We start from the raw sequence: 22,553 nt of genomic DNA on the forward strand, positions 1-22,553 counted from the left end.
TCATCCATTTTACTTTAATCGGTGAGAGAGGTCACAAGAATGAAAGAGCTGCATAGTCAGCAGACATCTAACTCTCTCCCTGCCTTGTCTTATTTATTTTTCTCATTCTATATCTCTCCCTCCCTTTGTCGAATACACATTCAATTCTGTGAACTTTGAGAGGGTTACTTTGGTACTCTACCACGAGTCAGTTAAATGGTGCAACATTTGTGCCTTACACGCGCTGTATATAAGCTCTTGCATTATTTCTTGTCATATCGAATCGATATTTTTGAGCCACGGCGCCACCGTACGTGTGTGAGTGGTGGTTGGTGATGCATGAGCACTGAACGAGCAGAAAGACTTTACTGTCAAGATGGCGACATCCGAGCCGGTAAGGCAGATAACTAGAAATAGCTGTCATTTCGGCTGACGAAAACGGAAAGATAACGCTTCTTTTGAGTTTCTTTATTACCTAGTTATACTCCCGTGCCGTTAACTTAGTTTGGGGGTAATTTTACGAATTTGGTATGGAATAATAAGCCGATGGTTTTGCCGTGTGTGGTCAAGCTAGCGTTAGCAATGTGATGGGTAGGGGGGTGGCGTTGCCTCACTTTGTTGGCAGGGAGGGACTCTTACTCCATTCATTGATCCCTTTTAAAGTGTGACAATAATGCGATTTTATTGTGTATTCAGAAAGAACACACACCAATGTATCACAATCGATCATATTATTTAATTTTTCAATCACGTTGACACACGTAGACACGTGTGTCCCAGTGCTAACTAGCGAGTTTGCTAATGCCGACGCTAGCCTAGTTCCGACCTCTTCGATTGCTTTTACTTCACCTACCAACGCTAGCGAGTTTGCCTAAAGCCTTATTTGGTCTAAAGGAAGAGACGGCGGTTATTGGACATATGAAGACATTATCGGCTTTGTCGGCTTTTATATGCATTAATTTGCTCCAGAGCTAACCACCTTATGGAATCGTTGACTCTAATGGAAGGATCGGGACTCTTTCCTTTTCGGTTTTAGTCGAGCTGAAATACCCGGTAACAGATGGGACATACGGTCAGCATTAAGTGACAGCTTGATTATTAACCGGACATTTGGTCTTTACTTTTACTTGATTATCAGAAACCAGCTGATATTGAAGAGCCCCAACCTGAGATTCCAGTGCTGCCGAGTTCTGATGAGTATATCAAGCATCCTTTGCAAAACAAGTATGAATTCCGACCCTACGTTGTTTACATAGGAACATTTTGCATGCATCTGCATTCTGAAAATGTTTACTGTTATGACTCTTCTTTTATTTATTTTTAAATGATTCAAAAATATCGTTTAGATTTGCTAGACATTTTACACCTGACTTTTCTTATCATATTATCAATTTGTTCGTGCCCACTTCCAGTACTATATTTACCACATCTGCCAAGCTCGCTTTACCATATACACACATGTATAATATTTGCTGTTGGCTATACGACTTATTTTGTTGCACTTTGTACTTAAAATAAATTACATAGTCTAACATCGAGTTGTTTGTTCAAATCAAAAATTATCTTTTATGATCTAACATCTTATTGCCATGTCTACATTTAATAGAAGATTTAAGATTTGTTGCAGAAAAATACATAGAAACTTACTTTCGTACACTTTGTCTAAACCCTCCACCTTGTTGGTTGTGACGTCATTAGTCTTATCTAGTTAAGTTGTTTGTTTTTTCATATCTGTCTTTTCCATGAGCTTTAAACCGGAAAACTTAAGGCCTCAGTGTTGTGCAATGATGTGTTTAGATCTGTCAGGCTGTTGGTGGTGATAGTAGTAAGTGGTAGAGGTTGATTCAGTATATCGGAGCTAATTATTTAGTATGACTTGAATCATAAACTGTATACCCGTATGGGATCAATTAGCGGAGCGCCTCGCCAAGAACACAATGTCATTGAGCTAAAACACGCTAAGAAAGGCTGACTAGCGTGAAGGGTTAGTGTTATTGTGAAATGTTAACATTAGTGCACCAAGCTTTAATTGTATTGAAATACTCTTAGCTGTAGTCCTATGTTGGGGCTAACCATTGAAGGTACTAGTGAAATTACTGGAAGATTTATAAGTATAAAGGGTATCCAAATATTTGAATATGTGACTGTGTTTTTTTAATACTGGGATCTTCATTTTTGTAGATTTTTGTCTGAACTGTATGTTTGGTTTACAGTGACTATTTGTGGGTTCCCTCATTTTGAAATGTAAAATACGACCTGGTTAGCTAAGGGGTTAGCTTATGTCACAAAGCTATCCTTGACCCTGGTTCACTGGCTGAACCTTACTCAAGTTAAAAGTATGATGGCACCTCTCATAAACCATCGGTGGGTGTATTTGTAGGTCATGGCGACTGCCGTGATTCTGTTATTCTGTGTTGATGCGTGATCTTTTCTAAAGAGCTGGTTTGTATTGGCCAGGGAAATAGGCCCTATATGGTTATAGGCTGTGATGGACCAGGCTTTGTTTTCCTGATTCACGTTATGTGTTGTGTTGTGGTGGACACATGTTAACAGACTAAGGTCTTCAGTAGCTGTGGCATAAAGGTCACACAAGTTCTATTGAGGCTGCAATTCTTCATTGTCAGAATGTGTATCGCAGCACTCAGACACACATCAGAGAGCTTTTGAGATATCCAGGTGGCCCTTCATTACATGGCACACAAAGATATATTGTCAAAAACATGGAATCAATGATAAGTAAATAAATGCACATGCCCTCTGCTAAATCCCATGAGTGTGACTATGTTGTTGATGGCCGTTCGTTCTGTTCTCTTTTGTACAGATGGGCACTATGGTACTTCAAAAATGACAAGAGCAAAAGCTGGACGGAGAACTTGCGTCTCATCTCCAAGTTTGACACCGTAGAAGACTTCTGGGCGTAAGTGTTTGAACGCATGATTAGAGGGTATAGGTATAGCCTTGTTGGATCGTCATCGTATCATAGATGTGTTGGAACACATTTACTGATGAAGATAAATATTTATCCCATTCACAATCTTCTAGGCATATTATGAATAGACATGATATTATACTTTCTATAAAAAAACTAATTTGATGCGGATAATCAGCAGATGTTACTAATAAAGGTTGATAGGCGTTTTACACTTCTGGGTTTAACTCAAGACTTGTTCTCATACCACAAACCAATTTATTTTTTACAGATTATACAATCACATACAGCAACCGAGCAAACTGGGCTTTGGCTGTGATTACTGCTTATTTAAGGTAAGGAATGTGACGACCCTAACCCTCAATTTAAACATTTGGCTCTTTCAAAAGGTACTTCAATTGTTCTATTTAAAATAAATTCATATTTTTAACGTATTAAAATGCAAATCACCTGAAATGAATGCCATGTATGCAGATGACTAATGTTATCTTGTATAATCTCATATGAGCCTCTTGTGTCTCGATGGATCATTCAAAAGGCCCGTCGGATGCTGGTAAATCAACGCGTCCCATGTCCCCTCTGGGTGTGGTTTTGGCTCGGCGTGAAGCGAACATGTGTTCTCCGCTTGTGTCCGGCGGGCGGGGGTGACACCAGAGCACTGGGTGCAACCACCGGGCCCTCGTTCACAGCCTCTTTTGTTTCTGCCATTGTTCCCCCAGGATGGCATCAAGCCAATGTGGGAGGACGACCGGAATAAGCTGGGCGGCAGGTGGCTCATGACCCTCAACAAACAGCAGAGACACAACGACCTGGACCGCTACTGGATGGAGACGGTACTGTGAAGCCCGCCACGTTTTGTACCTGAGGGCTGTAGTCTTTCTTTTTGGCCCGTGACCCCGATGTGGCGCTTCCACGAACGTCATTGTAATTCCACTAACTGTATATTGGAAATAAACCAGTGAATGCATTGACACACTTGTAGGTCGGTGTATGCCCAGGCCTAAGATTCATCACAGATACAGCTGACCTTATTGATGACGTCAGTTGCTCAGTTCAATCCAGAAACACTGAAGAAAATGGAACACAACTGTCAATATAAAGACGCATTCAGCTTCAGTATAAATATTCTAATAGATAAAATATGCATTTACCCAACAGCAGAATTATAATAAAATATGCTTGTATATCAAGTCAAAGTATATGTGTAGTTGAAGCTAAGTGACTCTAAAGTAAAGTTTCTTGGGTATATTGACGGCATATTGCACAGGTTATTAAGGTACAAGTAAAATGGCTTGGCTCTCAGTGACTTACGTTAAATGGACAGAGTTGTGAGTGACTCCTCTCTAGTAGTGAGACGAGTTAGAATGATTGCCACAGGACTGAAGGATTTCCTGTGGCGCTGTAAAGGACTCCTCATTGCCATGGGTTTGTGGCTGAACGTACTCCTCTGTTCAGACAGCGCTCTGCGGAGCGGGTTGGAGTCATTCCCAAGGATAGAGGGGAGTTTGGACAGCATCCTCCTCTCTGACAACTACCAGTGGGTCCAATTCCACTCCCAGAGCAGAACTGGGCCTCTGATCAGTTTGTCCAGTCAGTTTGAGTACGCCACCTCAGAACAGCCACAGCACAGTGCAGCAGTGTTGGAGGGCCGAGCACCCTGCCCCCCATAGAGGTTGGGGGGCAGGGTGGGACTCTACAGTCGCATGCAGGGGTGTACTGGGAAAGAATTTCAGCCCTGGACTTATCTGCTGGGGGTGGGGAGCTAGTGCCTTTTATCAGTAGCACCATCTGTTACCCAATGTTGAAAAACTTGATATTGGGTTTGGACTGGAATTTGAATAAAAGGCAAACGAATGATAGCTGTTGACACTGTAAGTCGGTCTGAATAACAATAATAATAATAATTTTTTTGTTGTTTGTCTTATGCAGCTTTTGTGTTTGGTGGGCGAGTCATTCGACGAGTCCAGTGAAGACGTGTGTGGAGCTGTGGTCAATGTCAGACCCAAGGGGGATAAAATAGCAATTTGGACCAGCAACTGCCAAAACAGGGATGCCATCATAACGATAGGGTAAGAGGAACGCCACACTTGCATTATCTATTCTGTCTGGTAACAGTTCTGTTTGAATGTACTTTTATGTTCATATCCTTCTTCAATTCATATAAAGTTATTTTAAAAACCTTTTTGAATGTCCGAACAGAGCAAGCAACACACGCTTGTTGCAGAATGGCTTGGTTTTGTCGACTTTTAAGGTTTGGTGGGTAGAAACCACAGATCTAGCTGAACAAACTTGGCAGAAATGGAATATAATATTCATAAGTATTTTGAATTGCTGTATAATCCCATGAAAATGACTGGTTGTATTTTCGTAACTGTAGAACAAGAGCTTTTATATCTACATAGAGAACGAGTCCTCTTCCACGGACTATGCCAATTTTGAAGCGACATGTTCCTACTCTAGCCCAGAACGGACAAACTGCTCTAGGAAAAATAATTATATATATCGTCTGTAAAAATAGTTTGTTGGAAGAAGTGATGTGTGTTATCCCCATGGCTACGACCCATTTGTGATGCTTTTTTTTTTGGAGAACTGTCGTGTTATAATGAAATGTATTCCTTAAATGTGCCATACACCATGGCGATGCACTCCAAGTTTCTTTGAGGTTAACTCTGTCGAAATACCATCAAAATCAACGGCCAGTTCTGATCCATACAGCCTCAAACAGTTTCATCTTTTACATTGCTGGCACCCTAACTCATTCGGTCCCACTCTTTTTTTTTCTTTGTCGCCATATTGGGATGTCATTTGTCACGTACCATCCATCTGTGTACATTAATTTGAAAAGATGAACTCACTTGAAATAAATTATATAATGCTTTAACAACTGACGCATGCTCCTCCCCATATCAAAATATCTACCTACTAATGAGAACTGGCTGGTAATTAGCTAAGTTACTCGAGTTACAATTATTGTTTTTACTTTATCTGGTGCTCTGTCATCCAGAATAGTGCATGTGTGTTTTGTTCACATACTCTTATCCTGAGGAGCATCAGTGCTGCTGTGCAATTTCATTGAAACTGCACTGTGTTTAAACCACCTTTTTGAGACGTTGGTCTTAACTGGAGCCGTAATGGTGTTGTGATTCCAATGAGAACACTCCCATCAGCGCTAGTGATTGGGATCATTAATATTAATTGATATCGATACGATTTTCGATACTCCTTAACGATCCGAGTCTTTATCGATACCACTATCAATACTTTTCTATTAATTGGTGGAAATACAACGCGTTTTCAGTGAAGAAAATATTTAGGAAATTAATAATTGTATTTTAAATTAAATATGTAATTCTTAATAAATATTGACATCAGTAGTTTTAATTATATATATATATGAAAATGATTAGAGCACTATACAACTGTATTAGTAATACAGAAACATGAGTAATACAGTATTACTCCAAAAGACAGTATTACACCAAAAACTCAATTTACCGTTTCTCTGTTACATTTGAACACATCATGATAACCTAACAGTCGTTTTACTGAGCCAACCTCAACACATCATCACGCAGCACATCTTAAACGTTATTTACTTTTTAAGATAACTAGCTTGTATGCTGCAGATTACAACACCGATTTCACAATTGGATTGCTATTTTTAACTGACGGGACAAGCGACAATGTCTGTGTGTGCGATTACCGCTCGTAGTTTGAGTGGATGACTAAGACGGGCCCGTCTGTGGTGCGACAGGAGAAGGAGGAGACAGGAGGAGTCTTTTCATCTCTGAGACAGTCGAAGGTACTGCATTTGGCCTTTATTTGATGCACAATGCTAATGTGCTTGGCCACTGAGGTTGTGTTCCCCCCTTTACAATAAGGAATTTTCGCCCGTTCAGCCACCCTCGCGAGCAAAGTTAACTGCCAGACTTCACTTGTTTTACTTGTGATACCTGTTTGCTTACAATTCCATTCAAAAACATTGGTGGACACGCTGCAGTGATTGGATTGATTTGATTTAAATGCCGTGACGCGACTCGAGGGACACAACATTATGTTACAGGACCTACGGGACAAAAATAATAATGAATGAACAACGGCACTCGATAGTGGTATCGATAAGCCCAAACGTTAATGATTTTCGGGTTTTGAAAAAAGTGGAACCGGGTCCTCGATAGAACCGGGTTTCGATCCCCATCCCTAGTCAGCGCTGCATTCAGCCGCTGTATAACTTCACCCCTCACCACTAATTGCTACCAATTTATACACACTAGACCATTTAATGTATATAGAAAAGGATTAGTTTCAAAGAAAATCATTTTGGATTCAGCCTTCGATTCCTGAACTTCTGCATAAGTCAATTTCCTTCATCAAATTTGATTAAAAAAAATATATATATATATTACTTTTGTGGGATTCCCTAATGAAGGGAATGCTCTAATGCGGGACTCCACAGTAGTTGTTATTCCCTAAAGGGTGAAGACGTGGGTAGGCCACCAGATGGTGTGCTAACATATGAAGCTACATGATGTTAATCCTCCCTTGTTATCCCTCCCAACCCTAGGGCAGGGTACAAGGAGCGTCTGAGCCTTCCCAGCAAGCCCCTGATCAGCTACCAGTCACACGACGACACATCCAGCAAGAGTGGATCCACCACCAAGAATATGTATTCTGTTTGAAGAAATCCCCACGTCTCAACTCGCAGTAGAATTAATCAAAGAATTACGACCCACATCCTCATGTTTATCATACGGTCTGCTGTAATGTCCTTTTTTTTTTATTATTAAACAAGACTTATTGGTCATAATGGATCGCAGCATAATGGAGCTTCCCCAGACCCATGGCTATTGTTTTTCTGGCCACATTTTCACTACAAATGGCGAGAAGGGAATAAAAGATCACTTTATTTAGTGGAAGCTGTGATGTGAGATAAAGAGAATGTTTGGCAATGGAAGACTTTCTTGATAAACCCTCCCCCCCCCACCCCTTTACTTATGGATTGAAGAAAAAAAATATATCAGTTTATTTTTAAACCTTTTTGTGTTGCGCTATGAATTTTTTTTTTTCTTTCTTTTCAGTTTTCATGAGTCTTACTTCATTCACTGAAATTTTCAAGGGTAATTTTAACTGAATTAATCTGGAGGTGATAAAGCATGCTATGCAACCCAGTCTCATGGAAATACGTGCCACTGTCACGTCACTTAATCTATTCATTTTATTATAACGGATTAATCGATGTAAGTCGCTTTGGATAAAAGCGTCTGCTAAATGCCCTATTTGTAATTTTTCATTCGTGGTCTGGGACGCGTAATTTCAATTCGTTCGTGCCAAAACACAAATTTCTAACAATATGACAGCTTTTGGCCACCCGTTTCTACTTTCACCTTTTGATTCTGAGAAATTGCGACAATTCAGATATATTTAATGCAGGTGCGCTGCTCTGCAAGCAAACCACAACGGATAAAAAGGTAACTGCTTCATCTGTTCTTTTTAGAGTTTGAAATTCATGCTTTTTGGCTGGAAAAAAATGAAATTACATGTCCCAGATCACAAATGAGTAGATTAAATGACGTGACAGTGTCATGTATTTCCGTGAGACTGGTCTGTGCTATGGGCTTGCAAGCAGCTGCTTGCCTCAGGTCTTGGAGGCTTGTGAGGTCGCAGCAGTGGTCACTGAATTCTGTTTTGAAATAAAAAATATATAAAAAGCCCAATTGATGTTTCGGCCATGCTGGACTTGTAGAATATGACATGTAGTAATATCCTGATTGATGTTTTGTTTTTCGCCTCCAATTTCCCTTTACATTTATTTATAATGTATGCTTTGCAGTTGAAATACTTAAATCTTAGTTTGAAATACACATAAAACATTTTTTCATATACATTTTGTTTTGTTATCAGGATAACATTGTGGACTCCCACTCCTAGACCTTTTTTTTTTTTTATTTAATTTTAGTGTGTCATACAGTTAAGAGGCCTGGACAGAATGAGGTGTGCTTCTCACTGTTTCTTCCTAACAAAACTGTAGATATGTCACACTACTCTGGATTGATTGCGATGGAGAGATGATATTCATTGTGAAACGATTGCTCATAATGTATCTTTATTATCTGTAATTCCAGGTTGTATATTACCTTCTTTCAAGTAAAGTGCTTTGCATTAAAAAAACGCGTCTCTTATTTCAATCTGGGAGTCAGTTTTCACATACCGTTTTGTAATAACCAAGTGTGTTGCATGATGTAGTCGAAACAAGTTTTGTTTCAATGACTGGGAAAGTATGGTGCAACCAGTTTGCATTCCTAAGTTTTATCTGTTGCATTACGAGGCACCTTCCTAATACCTTAAGTTTCAACTGGCCAACGCCTAGGTACGTGTGTAACAGCAGATTGTGACTACACCCACCATGTTCAACGAGAAGTAGGGCCTGGCATGGCAATGTTTACGTGATTGGTGCCTCAAATGTTTTCCTGGGCATACGTCTACTTTTGTCCTGAGTTAGCAGCATTCTACGTCATACAGTTCTATGTATCCAACCAAACAGGATCTGCCAAATGTTTAATCACATAGATTAAAGTTACTTTGATGTAATGTCAGAGTTGCTAAGGTAGCTGTTCCTCCCAATAATATAACCTGTTGCCCCTGCCAAGTTTTCTGCGTTGCATTGTTCTGTATGCAGACATAATCGGTAAAGTCGAAGACGGGTCTAACCATGCCTGAGTCCCCACCTGCCCCAGATGAGTTGCTGCCATCCCAGTCCGGCCCATTTCAGAGATGGGCTGGGACCAGACAAGAAGGTAGAACACACCAGGCCCCCATCCTCCTTTCAACCTCTAGCCAGCCCCCAGTCATCATCCAGCCAGCCCCCAGTCATCATCCAGCCAGCCCCCATTCATCATCCAGCCGGCCCCCATTCATCATCCAGCCAGCCCCCATTCATCATCCAGCCAGCCCCCATTCATCATCCAGCCGGCCTCCAGTCATCATCCAGCCGGCCTCCAGTCATCATCCAGCCGGCCCCCATTCATCATCCAGCCGGCCCCCAGTCATCATCCAGCCGGCCCCCAGTCATCATCCAGCCCCAGCCCCCATTCATCATCCAGCCGGCCCCCAGTCATCATCCAGCCGGCCTCCAGTCATCATCCAGCCGGCCTCCAGTCATCATCCAGCCAGCCTCCAGTCATCATCCAGCCAGCCCCCAGTCATCATCCAGCCCCAGCCCCCAGTCATCATCCAGCCCCCATTCATCATCCAGCCAGCCCCCATTCATCATCCAGCCAGCCTCCAGTCATCATCCAGCCGGCCTCCAGTCATCATCCAGCCGGCCCCCAGTCATCATCCATTCAGCCTCCAGTCATCATCCAGCCGGCCCCCATTCATCATCCAGCCGGCCCCCAGTCATCCAGCCCGCCTCCAGTCATCATCCAGCCAGCCTCCAGTCATCATCCAGCCAGCCCCCAGTCATCCAGCCGGCCTCTAGTCATCATCCAGCCGGCCCGCTCTCCCAAACCTTTAGTCAATATCCCTCCAACCAGCCCTCCCCAGCCTCCAGCCAACATCTAGCCAGCCAGCCCCATTTTATTGGATTAAGGATTACACATAATCGCGCCCTGATTATGAAGTGCGATATTTGTTATGCATTTTCTGCGGCTTTGGACAAAGTTCGTTTTTGTGGGTCGGGGGTCGCCGTACCTGGCCAACCCCAATGGTCTAAGTATTGATGGTGCCACCTGGGCAGTGCAATGGGACAAACTCAATGCTTTAAATAGAGAAGCAACGAGGAAGAGCATTTACACTCAGGCCTTGGCACTTATGAAAAGATTCCCGGGCTGGGGTTGTGGGGGTTGTGGGGGTTGCGGGGAGGCCCAAGAAAAAATGTTTGCACTGGGGCCAATCACAATTATGTTTAATGCTGCTGTCCACCCCTACTAAGTGAGTCTAGACAAAACCACTGCAGGGCAGGCAGCTGCTGGTCTGGGTGCTGGGAGGTTGGTCCAGCAGGGTTAATGCCTTACACCAGCAGGAGTGACTTCTCAAAAACTTACTGAAGCAAAGAGGAACGCCTTTGAGAAGTGGTGTAACCAAAGAAATGCCCCAAACCGTAGAAGTGGTGTAACCAAAGAAATGCCCCAAACCCGGGCATGCCCCAGGTTTGAAATGCCCCAAACCTGCTTGACATTTTTAACTTGTCTCAGGCTGCTACAGGTCGCCGTGAAGGTCAGGGGATGTCATCGGTCAAATAACTCTGATGGAAAATCCACATGTTGTTTATTTTTAAGAATTTTAGCTTTTCTTCAGGTTGTGTTATATAGCCACCCCATCTGTTCACTAGTGTTTTCTAGTTCCCCTTTGTGGTTAACCTTTTGCTGGGGGGGAACTGGTCTCAAGGAAGAAGTGACATTCCTTATCTATGTGAGCACAACTCCTTTATGTCAACATTTCCTTCATATGAAGTAAGGACAATTGAATTGTGAGAAAGGGGGGGAAACTGAGTTAAAAGACTGTGAAACTGTATTCTAGGCTCACTCTGCTAGAGAGGAGACTGGTTTATGCCTACATTAAATAGGTTATTTTCTATTATGTGCTTCTTTTGCATTTAGAAGTCTCATCTGTCCTGGACACAATATCTGATAAAGAGATTGCCACGACATAACACTGATGGTGCTGTAGCTCTCACGTACCACACACTGCTTCTCAAGAACACGAGAGGTTCTTCTCCTTCCCGGGTGACATTGTGGTCACCCTAGAAGCATCACGTTGTATAATGTGTGTATTGTGTGATGCATTACGTGATATGAGATGGCCTTCTTTAAGATGTGACTCATTCTGTGGACGCAAGAGAGAAATGTATGGCTGAGTTCTTCGTTTGCCTACCTGCCTGAATCAGAACATTTGGGTAACCCGGTTATTGCTAACACTTTATTTAATGATATTCGTGTAACTATGTGATGTCTTCAAGGAGGGTGAACGGTAATACAAATAAATATAAAATTTATTTCTTCACAAGGATGGTCCCACACACACTTTTAATTTAAGAACAGGGTGATTGATAAAGTGATCTTGGACAATCAATTCATTTTGAATTGGTTTTCTGAGGACAGAAATGTTCTAATGTTCTAACACTTTCTCTTATGAGTATTGTTTGAAACGACAAATAAATGATTGGCACAAAAACCAAGTCATCATATTATAAATAGTACAAAAGCACATGGTTATATAAATCAATTCACAATTTGTACAAAATATCATAGAATAGTGATAAACAATTCATATTCCATGGCTGTAGGATACTATCAGAATTGTTCTAAATAAATACCCATGATGACATGTACATCATGATGGGTAAGAATTGTTTGTTCTCCCAACAAAATCCCCATACACCAAGCCTCATAGACTGATAAACATAATAAATACAACATCAAGCTCCATGATAAATTCCATCTTAGTAATAATGTTTGCAGATCACCAACATGAGAACAATCATATCATTACAATCATCTTATCGTGCATACATACATTAATGAAAGAAGTGAACGAAAAGTATTGAAACAACTGATACAACTACAAAGCACCCCATGGGCGTGTAATCCAGGAGTGGTTAGTAGGCCTAGTCCAGGCCTATTAACCGAAAACAGAAATAGCAGCTAATTATTAGCCAATCCTGATGCCTCGATAATTCAATCCACTCTGACCGACACTGTGTGTCTCGTTTGGTTGGTGCGTCCGTCTTGTATCAGGACATCGGTAAGATCAAGGGTTTCTGCTCCTCGCGCTGGACCAGCAGGTTCGACAACATCCAGGAGTAGAAGTAGGCGAATTCCACGACGTAGCTTAACTCAAACAGCTCCAGGTTGACGCTGAGCATCCACTCAAACACAGCAGAGAGGTGGATGGCCCTGTAGTCTGGTTGAGCAAACAGTATGCTATCTGAAGCAGTTGTTGGTTAAGGGATTATACATTGTTTTTATATTAGATCCAAAATATTTATCTATTTATATGTATACACACACACTATATTTTATTTAAATTAATTTGTTTAATACTTTTTTTTTTTTTTCCTAATTTCTTATCATTTGGAAAAACAGCACTTACCCTTGGTATGGATGAACCAACTTGACAATAAATCATATTATTCTGGAAGGTCAAAAGCTAAGTTTCTATTCTTCAACCTCTTACTATCAAACAACCTCTAACTATCAAAAAACACCTCAATGTCTTAAATGCAACTTTTCTTTTTTACATCAACTCTTTTGACACAGAAACAGGCTTGTGAGAGGATACAGCCGATGGTGACGCTGATCTGAATCACGGAGGAGATGATGCGAAGAGGGTAGAGATATTTTTCAAATCCGGTCAGCACACACCTCCAAGTGAGTGAGGTCAGCAGGACGGTGTAGAAGCAGATGCAGGTGAAGCTAAGCGCGGCTCCGAGGTGATGCAAGAGGGGCAGGTTCCCCGGCTGTGAAGGAAACAGAGAGAAAGGATTGGTCTGGTGTTGTCATGGTGGGCCTGATAGGCCTATGGGGGTAGTCCAGTATAACAGTTTAAAGTCCTTTTTGAACGTAATTATACCGTAACCTAGGCTAAAGAAAACGTTGTATTGCCACAACTTGCCATGTGTAAAAGCCCTATTAGGAACTAGTTTGAATGGAAACCCTTAGGCAATCTGAGCTTGGTTGCTATGAACTGCATGGTAACTGGTCCCTACAATATCAACTGAAAATGTTTAAAAAATGGTGTTTGTATTATACTTGTAGTAACAAGTTTACTATTTGGACTGATGTGAGATTCCCCATAAACACCAAGTTCTGTGCACATGTCAAAATTACAGTGATATTTATGAGCATTTATATTACTCTCCAGTTATCTACTGGTCAATATTTTCAGGCCCTCTTAAACTTCTGCACTGTAGGCACAAGGGCACTCGGTTGGTTGTGATTAACCTATGTACGTAGAGTTCTTAATTTTTTTCACGCTAGACCTTTGTCCTTTTGACTTCACCTACTCAACAAGTTTGGCGGGATTGTGATAGGTTGGTGACTACTGACTTACTTACAATCCATGTTTTGACAGCCCTTCAACACTATGTTATGACGTTTTGAGTACAAGTAGTGCGAGGCTCTTTGTATGAAACCTTGATAGTGTTCTATCGTTATGTTTAAAGTTTATTCACACAAACCAAGATCTCCCTGAAAGTTTTAAAACTTTCTTTACTCACTCATTTGATGTACATTCATATCTTACTAGACACAGCAATAATAATAACCTATCTTTACCCTCTTCACGCACAGCACATCATCAATATAATATGTCTTATAGAGACCCTGCATTATGGAATGTCTTACCTCCCCTATTAAGATCCATATCCCCCACCCACTCTTTAAAAAGCAGCCTAAAAAACATCTTATATTTTCATGAATCATCTAATCACTGCCTTTCCTCTCCATTGCCCTACAGCTTTCTTCTATGTACCGCATGTATTTATCACATCTTTTTACATCTAACTCTGATTAATTATGTAATTTGTCTCCTTATTTGCTAAAGTTTATATGTTAGCCTTTAAAACTGATTTCATTGTGATTATTGAAAGGGGTGGAACTCTTGTACAAGCCCATTGGTCTTCGTTTCCTTCCCTCCTTGCACCAGTGATGTAAATATGTACTAAATAAATAAACTAAACTATATATCAAGCCTTGGTTCAGCCATATCCTTACAGATAACATAGAACAAACAGTTTCCCACCTCTGTTTGCTCTTCAGACACAGGAGCGAAGTGCCCTTATCCAGATGCATTGCTTGTTCCTGTTCTAACCCTTTTTCCTTTATGACCATTTGTACAGTATTCTTTTGCCTATAAGTCTTAAGGAAGTACGTACGTTACAATTTCCTGCTGCAAATGCCCCCATGGCGGCCACTATCCCGAAAACCAGTGCGATGCGGCTCAGTAACGCCTGCTTGGCGTTCTTCTCCATGATATGGGCATGGTGGAAGACAGAGAACACCAGAACTGTAGGGTACAACCACAGTTAGAAAGATGAATCTATGATTAATGGCTACGATGTTCATCTCAGTCAAGATACTGTGTAATGGAATGTTCAGTTGCGGAATTGGAAACTCACATAGAAAAGCCCCGCCGCTGATTATGGCAGAAAAAAGAGAGTTTTCTGGCAAGCTGGTTCCACTTGAGCTAAGGGAGACATTTTTAAATTTTATTTTTCAATTACAAATGATTTACGTATGTTGTAGGATAGTTTGCGAGATAGCTACTGTATAGCTTCTTTGAAAATCGTTATAGTATATATGTTGGTCATTTAGCTACTCTGAAACTCCAAATAGTACATGTGGTGGTTATATAACTGAAAATCGGTGCAGTATGTCGGTAATAAACCTACTCTGAAACTCAGTACAGAATATATGTTGGTAGTATCTGTAATATCAGGAACTCTGAAACTATTCCAGGTACATATGTAATTGATAATATAGGTGAAAACCTGTGCAGTGTATATGTTGGCAAAATATATTAAGTGAAAACTCTTTACAGTATTATATTGGTAATATATCAACCGTGAAACTCTGTGCAGTATATATGTTGATTATAGGTACTTTGAAACTCTGTTCCGTATAGGTTTTTTATAGCTACCTTATGGTAGGCACCAGACAGCATTCTGTGGAGTCATTCTTATTGCAGTATTTTGCAGCACCCCTGAGCAGAATATCAACATTGTTTTATTGAGGGAAACACTGTTGAAAGCCTCACATTTACATTAAGAATGAAATACTTTGACTTTTTTCTTTCTTTACAAGAGACACAGCTTACCAATCTCCCAGGGAGCAGACATGGTTGTTGTAAACGGCGATGGCATATCTTTAAAGAAAGAGAGAGACATTTCATTTTCATCTTCTGGGACATCAGTCAGACTGTGTGTTCGAGCAATGTTCAAACAGGTAGAACCTGACCCTCTTTGATGAGTAAAATATAATAGGATAAAGTAGTTTAGCCTGCAGAGGGCTGGTATCCGAAGGAAATGTGCCGCAAATAAACTATTCTTTTGACATGCCAGTTTGAAACAATCGGTTGAAAAATCCCTTCTCATCGAGGAAGTTTCCTCTTACTTAACCCACAGCCTCTGTCTCTTCAACATGAGCTTTGCTCTAATGCGGGGGTGACGGAAACAGCCAATAATGTTTCTCTTTGTTCCTTCATTAAATGTTCTTTTTATGTAATTTTGGTGTACAATAAATAGTACAATAACCGCCAATGGCACATCATTTGCAGCATCACGTAATCAAAAATCGAGATCATTCATCATCTCAGGACAGTAATGATTGTGTCTTGTAACAAAAGCCTTATTTCATTCTAGGGGATTCCTTTACAGGTGTCTACCGTGTATGACTCAGTTTAAGAAGCAATAAGCTCATTCCTTCTTTTCAGTTCCTTCCCACACCCTTTGCTACCAGCTAAACCACATATTTCAGAGAACAAGTTTATCAATATCAGATATTGCCAACACAGAGCCATCAATAAGCATAATACTTATTGATTATTATAAAATGAAATTAGTAGAATAATTTGAGGCAACAGATAGTTTACTGCCTCAGTTATGCAAGGCCTTTGGATTGATTTAACTTGAATACAAGGAAAGTAATTTAAGAAACCCTAACCCCCCAGATGTAGGCTAGACTCAGTTGAAAACATAAAGGCCAATATGCACTGTCTAGCCTAGGCCTACTTTAGAGAGTATTACTATGAGATATTACATTTTCTACAATATATTATATATATATTTATATATATATTTGTAAATATTAATATTACTGGTAAAAATGGTAAAAAGTAGGCTTACACACTCCACGTTCCAATGAGGGACACTAGAGAAAGGGAGATGGGGAGTATTATCCAGAAGATCATCCCGGACCAGGGTTGATTGTAGAAAGCAGCAGGTAATGTATGAACAGGGATGCCAATAATCCTGGTCAACCTTTAACTCTTGTCCTCAATTGCAGCTGGTAGAATCTCCCAGTCCTGGCAGCCCGACAGCTAAAAGTTACCTTTAACAGTGTAGTAGAAGAGGAAAATGACCCTAAGAAGACAAGACACCTGTTCCTTCACGAGCAGTAGTCCTGTTCACTGCGAGTTATGCTACTCTGCCAATCAGAACGCCTCTTGGCTTGAATGGGAGAGGCATCTCTCCCGTTCTCGCTCTCTCGCTCTCTCTCTCTCTCTCTCTCTCTCTCTCTCATTGCTTTTTGATAAGTTAATAAATAGGCTACGTCAGTTTTTAATTCATTATAGAATTACAGAATAAATGGTTGCTTTTGAAATTCATAGCAAAAAAAACATATTTCCAAAATGGAATAATAGTTAATGAAAAAAAGTTAGTTAAATTAGTTATCCAACGTTGTTCGATGTATAAATATTTTTTGAAGAATCAACTCTCAGCTCGATATTCGAAACAATGATCAGTATAATTCCGCATTTGAGCGTGTGTAACGTCACAGTGACGTCACGCGATCTGGTCCAAAACAAACAAAATGGCGGCGCGCTTGAGATCGGTTCTTCCTCAGTTGTCACGGTCAGGAAATAACTTAAACTTTCTCTTTTTATCATATTCTTAACCACTGCCTGATAAATACATATAGAAAATCTATAATTTAACAAGTTATGCTTAAATCTGCCGGTGATAGCTACAATGAAACGAGTTTAGAGAAAACCTGGAGTTCGTCCATACATAATGAACTGCGACACAGCGCAACGATTTAGAATTTAATCCCAGACACAGATGTATTTGACTGATTAATAGTCCATTAATACGTATACATCTTTTAGAAATGTATTAACGTGTGTTAAAGGAAAGACCTCACACAGTAGAATTGCACATCAGTGTACGTGCATGGAAGTTTGTGACCTCAGACGATGAAAAGCTATGTGATTGATCTACTTGATCACTGACATATTGTTTTATCCACCATAGGTTTTCAGCGATATCAACCAACTCATACCACACGCAATGCACCGGTCAGAGAAAATTCAATTTGCTGCACGTGACAGCAGTCAAACACTTTTCACGTGAGAAACATTCCAATTGACTCCGCTTCCAATTACCTTTGATGGATGTCACTGTGATATTGTGACAGTGTCGGGCAGGGTATTACCCCCTTTTCATTTTTGTATTACTGTTTCAGTGCGACAATTGGCCGTCCAGACACAAGATACCCCAAATCCGAGAAGCTTAAAGTTTCTCCCTGGTAAACCTGTTCTTGGATCAGGAACCCTGGATTTTCCTTCTCCAAGCTCTGCAGAATGCTCCTCTTTAGCCAGGTTCTCAGTATATCTTTTAAATAATCATTGTGTATTTATTACTAGTAAATTAATTATTATTAAAATAAATAAATTAATCTAATTCAAGAAAGTATTTGGAGGGACGTCAATCAAAGCTTTACATGTCAAAGTTTTGATTGTGTCAGATGAAAACAGTGCATACAATAGTCGTACAATTGTTTCACCATACTATACTGGCACGGCTTAGCACAGTACAGTACACTCACAGTTCTATAGCCTATTTGGTTTTATATTATAGCCTGCCATGAAATCGGATCGATTAAATGAATACACATTTAATGTATTTGGGTTGTTTCAGACGGATGGCGTCACACACAATGATATCCCCAATGATGAATTCAGTTTACCGTTCAATATTCACCCTTTTTGGTTTCTTAATCTCAATAGTTGTCATCAGAAATCAAAGTAGTGTTAAAGCACAAGTGGAAAGTTATGTTTTATTTACTTGAATATTAAGATAACTTTTGCTTTTTTCTCACAGGGATCTCTTTGAAATCGAAGGAGTAAAAAGTGTTTTCTTTGGGCCAGACTTCATAACTGTTACAAAGGTACATCTTTGTAATCTGAAAAACTCACCATGTTTCACTCTTTTTAAAATTACAATTTTAATTCATGCACATTTGCCTTCAGATGGATGATGACGTGGAATGGACAGACATTAAGCGGCATTCCTTGGATGCAATTGTGAAATTCTTTGAAAGTGGCACTCCTATTACCACAGGGGCACTGAACAATGAGAGCAGTGAGTACCAAACAACATTCAGTATTAGCAGGGCCTTTGAGAATGGAGGCGGGCCCTTGGTTTGGGGGACGCCAAGTCCCTCAGTGGGGGTCCAGGGGGCAATGACATTCCCTGTCACCTGGTACGACATGTTTCGTGCATAGAGAAAAGTATTGTAGCAAATAATTGTTTGATAAGACAAATCGACAAAGTAGTAAAGACAGTTAATAGATGCATCACTGGCCAACTGAAAAGTACTTTGGGAGATCGGCGAGACTTCATATAATGGATTTTTATATCATAGAGACTGCAGAGCCGCTTAAGAAAATATCTAGCTGCCGCGGGTTGGTTAGTTTCCATTCACTATGTTGTAGCACATACAGTATGTAAAAAATGTAAAAAGAGGCCATGGACTCCATGCCAGTATGTCTCGGTTATTTCTTTATTTAGTTTAACAGGCCATTTATCATGCCCGGGCCCAGGGGCACTTGCCCCTGCTGGTGTCCCTGCTTCCTAACACCGTTCACTCATCATCCACCATTTCATGCATGAAAAGAACATGACAGGGAACTTTGTATCTGGGGTGACACGCAAGTAGTACAGAACACACACATTGTTCTATAATGTGTTCTGCCATTTTATTTATTTATTGTTTTAGAAAGCACTTTAATATATGAACAGTTATTCAACTACCACTACTAAAATGTATTAAGATTGTACTTCTGATTCCTATGGCTGCTCTACACTCTGTCCACTGAGTGCTTTGATAGTTGTCAGCCTCACTTGTAAGACACTTGCGATGAAAGTGTCTGCTAAATGACTCAATGTTTAATGTACTTTGTTGCAGGTTTCTCTGAAGACGATGATGAGGTTGTTGCCATTATAAAGGAGCTTCTAGACAACCGGATTAGGTACCAGACACCAGAGTCACATTAGTGCTTATGAGCCAAAGGGGACAATGAGGAGACCTGCTGATTTTCAGGCAGGAATCTGAATTCTGAGTTACTGATTCGGGGCGGGGGGGGAGTCCATCGTACACATGGCAAGCATTTTCCTGTCTTACCCAGATTCATACAGCTGGTTTGATCCCAAATTCATCATAGTGCATCCAGAAGGGGAGTTGGCTGGATTAGCATTAGCTTTCTCTTAAACACCTCCATTGACATCACGTTAGCCTTCCTCTGGTTCATTTAAGGGAATACAATTGTTATTACTTTCCAAAGATTTCTAATGTGTCCTATATAGTCTACAAGCACACCGATAATTCTGCAGTATTCTTTGGCCCTGTGGTCATAAGGCGACCTGTGATGGATCGCAGACAGGTTACCGTCCATCCAGATGATAATGGCGGCAGCGGCCTACATTTTTTTATCTGAATTTGGACAATTCATTATATTTAGCTGTACTGAGCCATCACAACCTTTCAATCAATTCAGACCTCCCAAATTCTCATAGTTCAGATCCACATCATTGGATCTGCCTATTTGCTGTCGATATTGCTTACCGTCATGTGGTCCTGTGTTGGCCCAAACCAACGGATCACGGTACACCAGATAATACATCAGAAGGCTCAGATACGACAAGTCATTTGAATCGCTGTGAAACCCCCATTTCCTCCCCATCATCGTTAGGCCAACGGTGCAGGAGGATGGCGGTGATATCATCTATAAGGGCTTCGAAGACGGCATAGTCAAAGTAAAGTTGGTGGGTTCCTGCACTGGGTGCCCAAGTTCTACAGTCACTTTGAAGAACGGCATCCAGAATATGATGCAGTTCTACATTCCAGAGGTGGTCGCCGTTGAACAGGTAAGTGGATGAGAATAATGTTACATAAGGGTCGCTTCATGGGTGGGTGGGAGTGGGCATTGACATTTCGATACTTATTTCGATCACATTTTAGATTCTTTGATTTCATTTTTGATGCCTCCTCCTTTGCCATGTTTTTATTTCCTTTCATGATTGTGTCTTTTATTTCTTTCCCAGGTGGAGGATGAAGTTGATGAAGTCAATGCTAAAGTGTTCTCTGAACTGGAAAGCAAGTTACAAGATTAGGACCGCCCTTCACCCAACATACCTGTGAACCCTATGTTTATGAAGGAAATTAGCTTTCACTTTAAAACAAAGCCGGTTGCATAGTGCTTTTGCTTTTTGCTAATGTACTTTGGTGATTGTATAGAATATGAAAATATGTTTATACTGTTTGCGCTGAAGTTGTATCAGATTTAGAACAAACAGCCACATCCGTATTTATTCCTTGGTAAAAAGGTATATGTAATGCTGTTCTGTAACCTATCTGAGCACAAACTGTACTCCTCTATACAGCACCTACTGTGTTTATTTCCTGTTTTCATTGCTTCTAAAATAAAATCCCATTATGTCTGTGCAGTGATCCACTGTACTCTGCTCACTTATCAGACAGCTAAGTATTCTACATAAACACTGTATTGACAAAGTGACCATTGAACTGCCTGTGTAATTCAAATTGCTGGTATTATTTGTAGTTTGGAGCTCTATGATGTACCACACTATAAATAAATGTTCTTGCTGAAATCAAATCTAAATGTATCTCCAAGCATTAAGTGTTTCCAAATAGCCTGATATTGCACAACCAATTCGCCAATGCCCATTATTCTGAAACCTCTTAATTTTCCATCACCAAGAGTCTTTATCACCGGGCGCCGACCAATATACTTCCGGACGCAATTGAATGGGCATATAACAAATCAAAGCAGCGAAACGTGTGGTATATCAATGGCATCCATCTTGGTTGTTTATGGAAATGGCTCTCCCATATGGGGGCTCCTCTCTGCAGTCATCGTATCGAACCTGCCCCATACTAGATAAACGGTTGGATTGCCCGGACCCGGGCCAGGTCTGCAGGGAATCTGTCTGAACCGGAGGGGGGCTAAAGGCTCCTTGAAGATTTTTCATGTTCCCAGGCTAGGTTTCAAGCACCATAGTGCTTTGACTCTTGACCCATTGGTTTGAAGTGTAAACCATCCAAACACTGTTAGTGATTGCTTGTCATCCACAGCAATATACAAATAATGGCAGCCACGCACAACCTTGTTAAAGCAAAAGTTTTTTTTCTGGGTGGCCTTGTCACCTTGAAATATGGTTCTATGTATGGACACCTAGGACCATAAACTGTATACAATAGGTTGTGGCCATAGACAGTAAAAAAAAATGTATGTTCCGATAAAGATGTAATGCTGTTTATAGCGGCACCTATAGGTAATTTACCCACATTATTAGCTTTCGCACCAGAGCTGGCACATGCGCATCTGTAGCAAATAGGTTATGGCCACGTGTCTGAGTAACAATACTACAAAAAACTCATAGTTGACCAAATAAATCCATCAGACATTTTTTTTAAATGCCGAAAACCTCCGAATTTAAGAATCAAAACATTAAATGTTTTTTTCCATAATATATTATTTTGACTATTTGTATGGTTTCTATAGCGTCCCCATTATACTCTAGTTCATGCGCATTAGGATTACATTGCGAGGTATACTGTCAAGTAAAATGAAAAATATATATTAATTTTACCTTAGAATTTCCAATGCAATCGTAATTTTAGTTTGG

General features: G+C 40.5%; 3 protein-coding genes across 3 annotated transcripts; 2 read left to right on the forward strand and 1 right to left on the reverse strand.

Annotated features, from left to right (window-relative positions):
- Window positions 1-313: 313 nt before the first annotated feature.
- On the forward strand, window positions 314-9,047 carry eif4e1c (eukaryotic translation initiation factor 4E family member 1c). Its single transcript, XM_079758506.1, has 7 exons — window positions 314-373; window positions 1,118-1,203; window positions 2,801-2,896; window positions 3,180-3,243; window positions 3,628-3,741; window positions 4,838-4,977; window positions 7,473-9,047. The coding sequence occupies exons 1-7, from the start codon at window positions 356-358 to the stop codon at window positions 7,585-7,587; spliced, it is 633 nt and encodes a 210-aa protein (XP_079614632.1). The 5' UTR covers window positions 314-355; the 3' UTR covers window positions 7,588-9,047.
- Window positions 9,048-11,879: 2,832 nt separating this feature from the next.
- On the reverse strand, window positions 11,880-17,050 carry LOC307070739 (transmembrane protein 150A). Its single transcript, XM_079729353.1, has 7 exons — window positions 16,749-17,050; window positions 15,722-15,769; window positions 15,545-15,607; window positions 15,024-15,091; window positions 14,781-14,911; window positions 13,187-13,364; window positions 11,880-12,832 (listed from the first exon to the last, which is right to left on the reverse strand). The coding sequence occupies exons 1-7, from the start codon at window positions 16,811-16,813 to the stop codon at window positions 12,639-12,641; spliced, it is 747 nt and encodes a 248-aa protein (XP_079585479.1). The 5' UTR covers window positions 16,814-17,050; the 3' UTR covers window positions 11,880-12,638.
- Window positions 17,051-17,436: 386 nt separating this feature from the next.
- LOC307091725 (NFU1 iron-sulfur cluster scaffold homolog, mitochondrial) lies at window positions 17,437-21,480 on the forward strand (the record flags this gene model as incomplete). The annotated part of the gene is made up of 8 exons (XM_079758530.1): window positions 17,437-17,477; window positions 17,877-17,971; window positions 18,088-18,223; window positions 18,726-18,792; window positions 18,875-18,986; window positions 19,813-19,876; window positions 20,597-20,771; window positions 20,949-21,480. The coding sequence occupies 8 exons, from the start codon at window positions 17,437-17,439 to the stop codon at window positions 21,015-21,017; spliced, it is 759 nt and encodes a 252-aa protein (XP_079614656.1). The 3' UTR covers window positions 21,018-21,480.
- Between the last annotated feature and the right edge of the window lie 1,073 nt (window positions 21,481-22,553).

This window comes from Pollachius pollachius (assembly GCF_949987615.1).
Source record: "Pollachius pollachius genome assembly, chromosome: 2".
NCBI lineage: Eukaryota > Metazoa > Chordata > Actinopteri > Gadiformes > Gadidae > Pollachius > Pollachius pollachius.

What these genes read in the sequence shown, in the direction of transcription:
- eif4e1c (XM_079758506.1), top strand. An exon ending in AAGCATCCTTTGCAAAACAA is followed by an intron (nt 1,204 to 2,800) that starts GTATGAATTCCG and finishes TCTTTTGTACAG; the next exon opens with ATGGGCACTATGGTACTTCA. An exon ending in ACCGTAGAAGACTTCTGGGC is followed by an intron (nt 2,897 to 3,179) that starts GTAAGTGTTTGA and finishes TATTTTTTACAG; the next exon opens with ATTATACAATCACATACAGC.
- LOC307070739 (XM_079729353.1), bottom strand. Translation starts at nt 16,813, where the DNA reads ATGATCTTCTGGATAATACTCCCCATCTCCCTTTCTCTAGTGTCCCTC. An exon ending in GTCTGCTCCCTGGGAGATTG is followed by an intron (nt 15,608 to 15,721) that starts GTAAGCTGTGTC and finishes TATTCTGCTCAG; the next exon opens with GGGTGCTGCAAAATACTGCA. An exon ending in CAGCGGCGGGGCTTTTCTAT is followed by an intron (nt 14,912 to 15,023) that starts GTGAGTTTCCAA and finishes TGTACCCTACAG; the next exon opens with TTCTGGTGTTCTCTGTCTTC.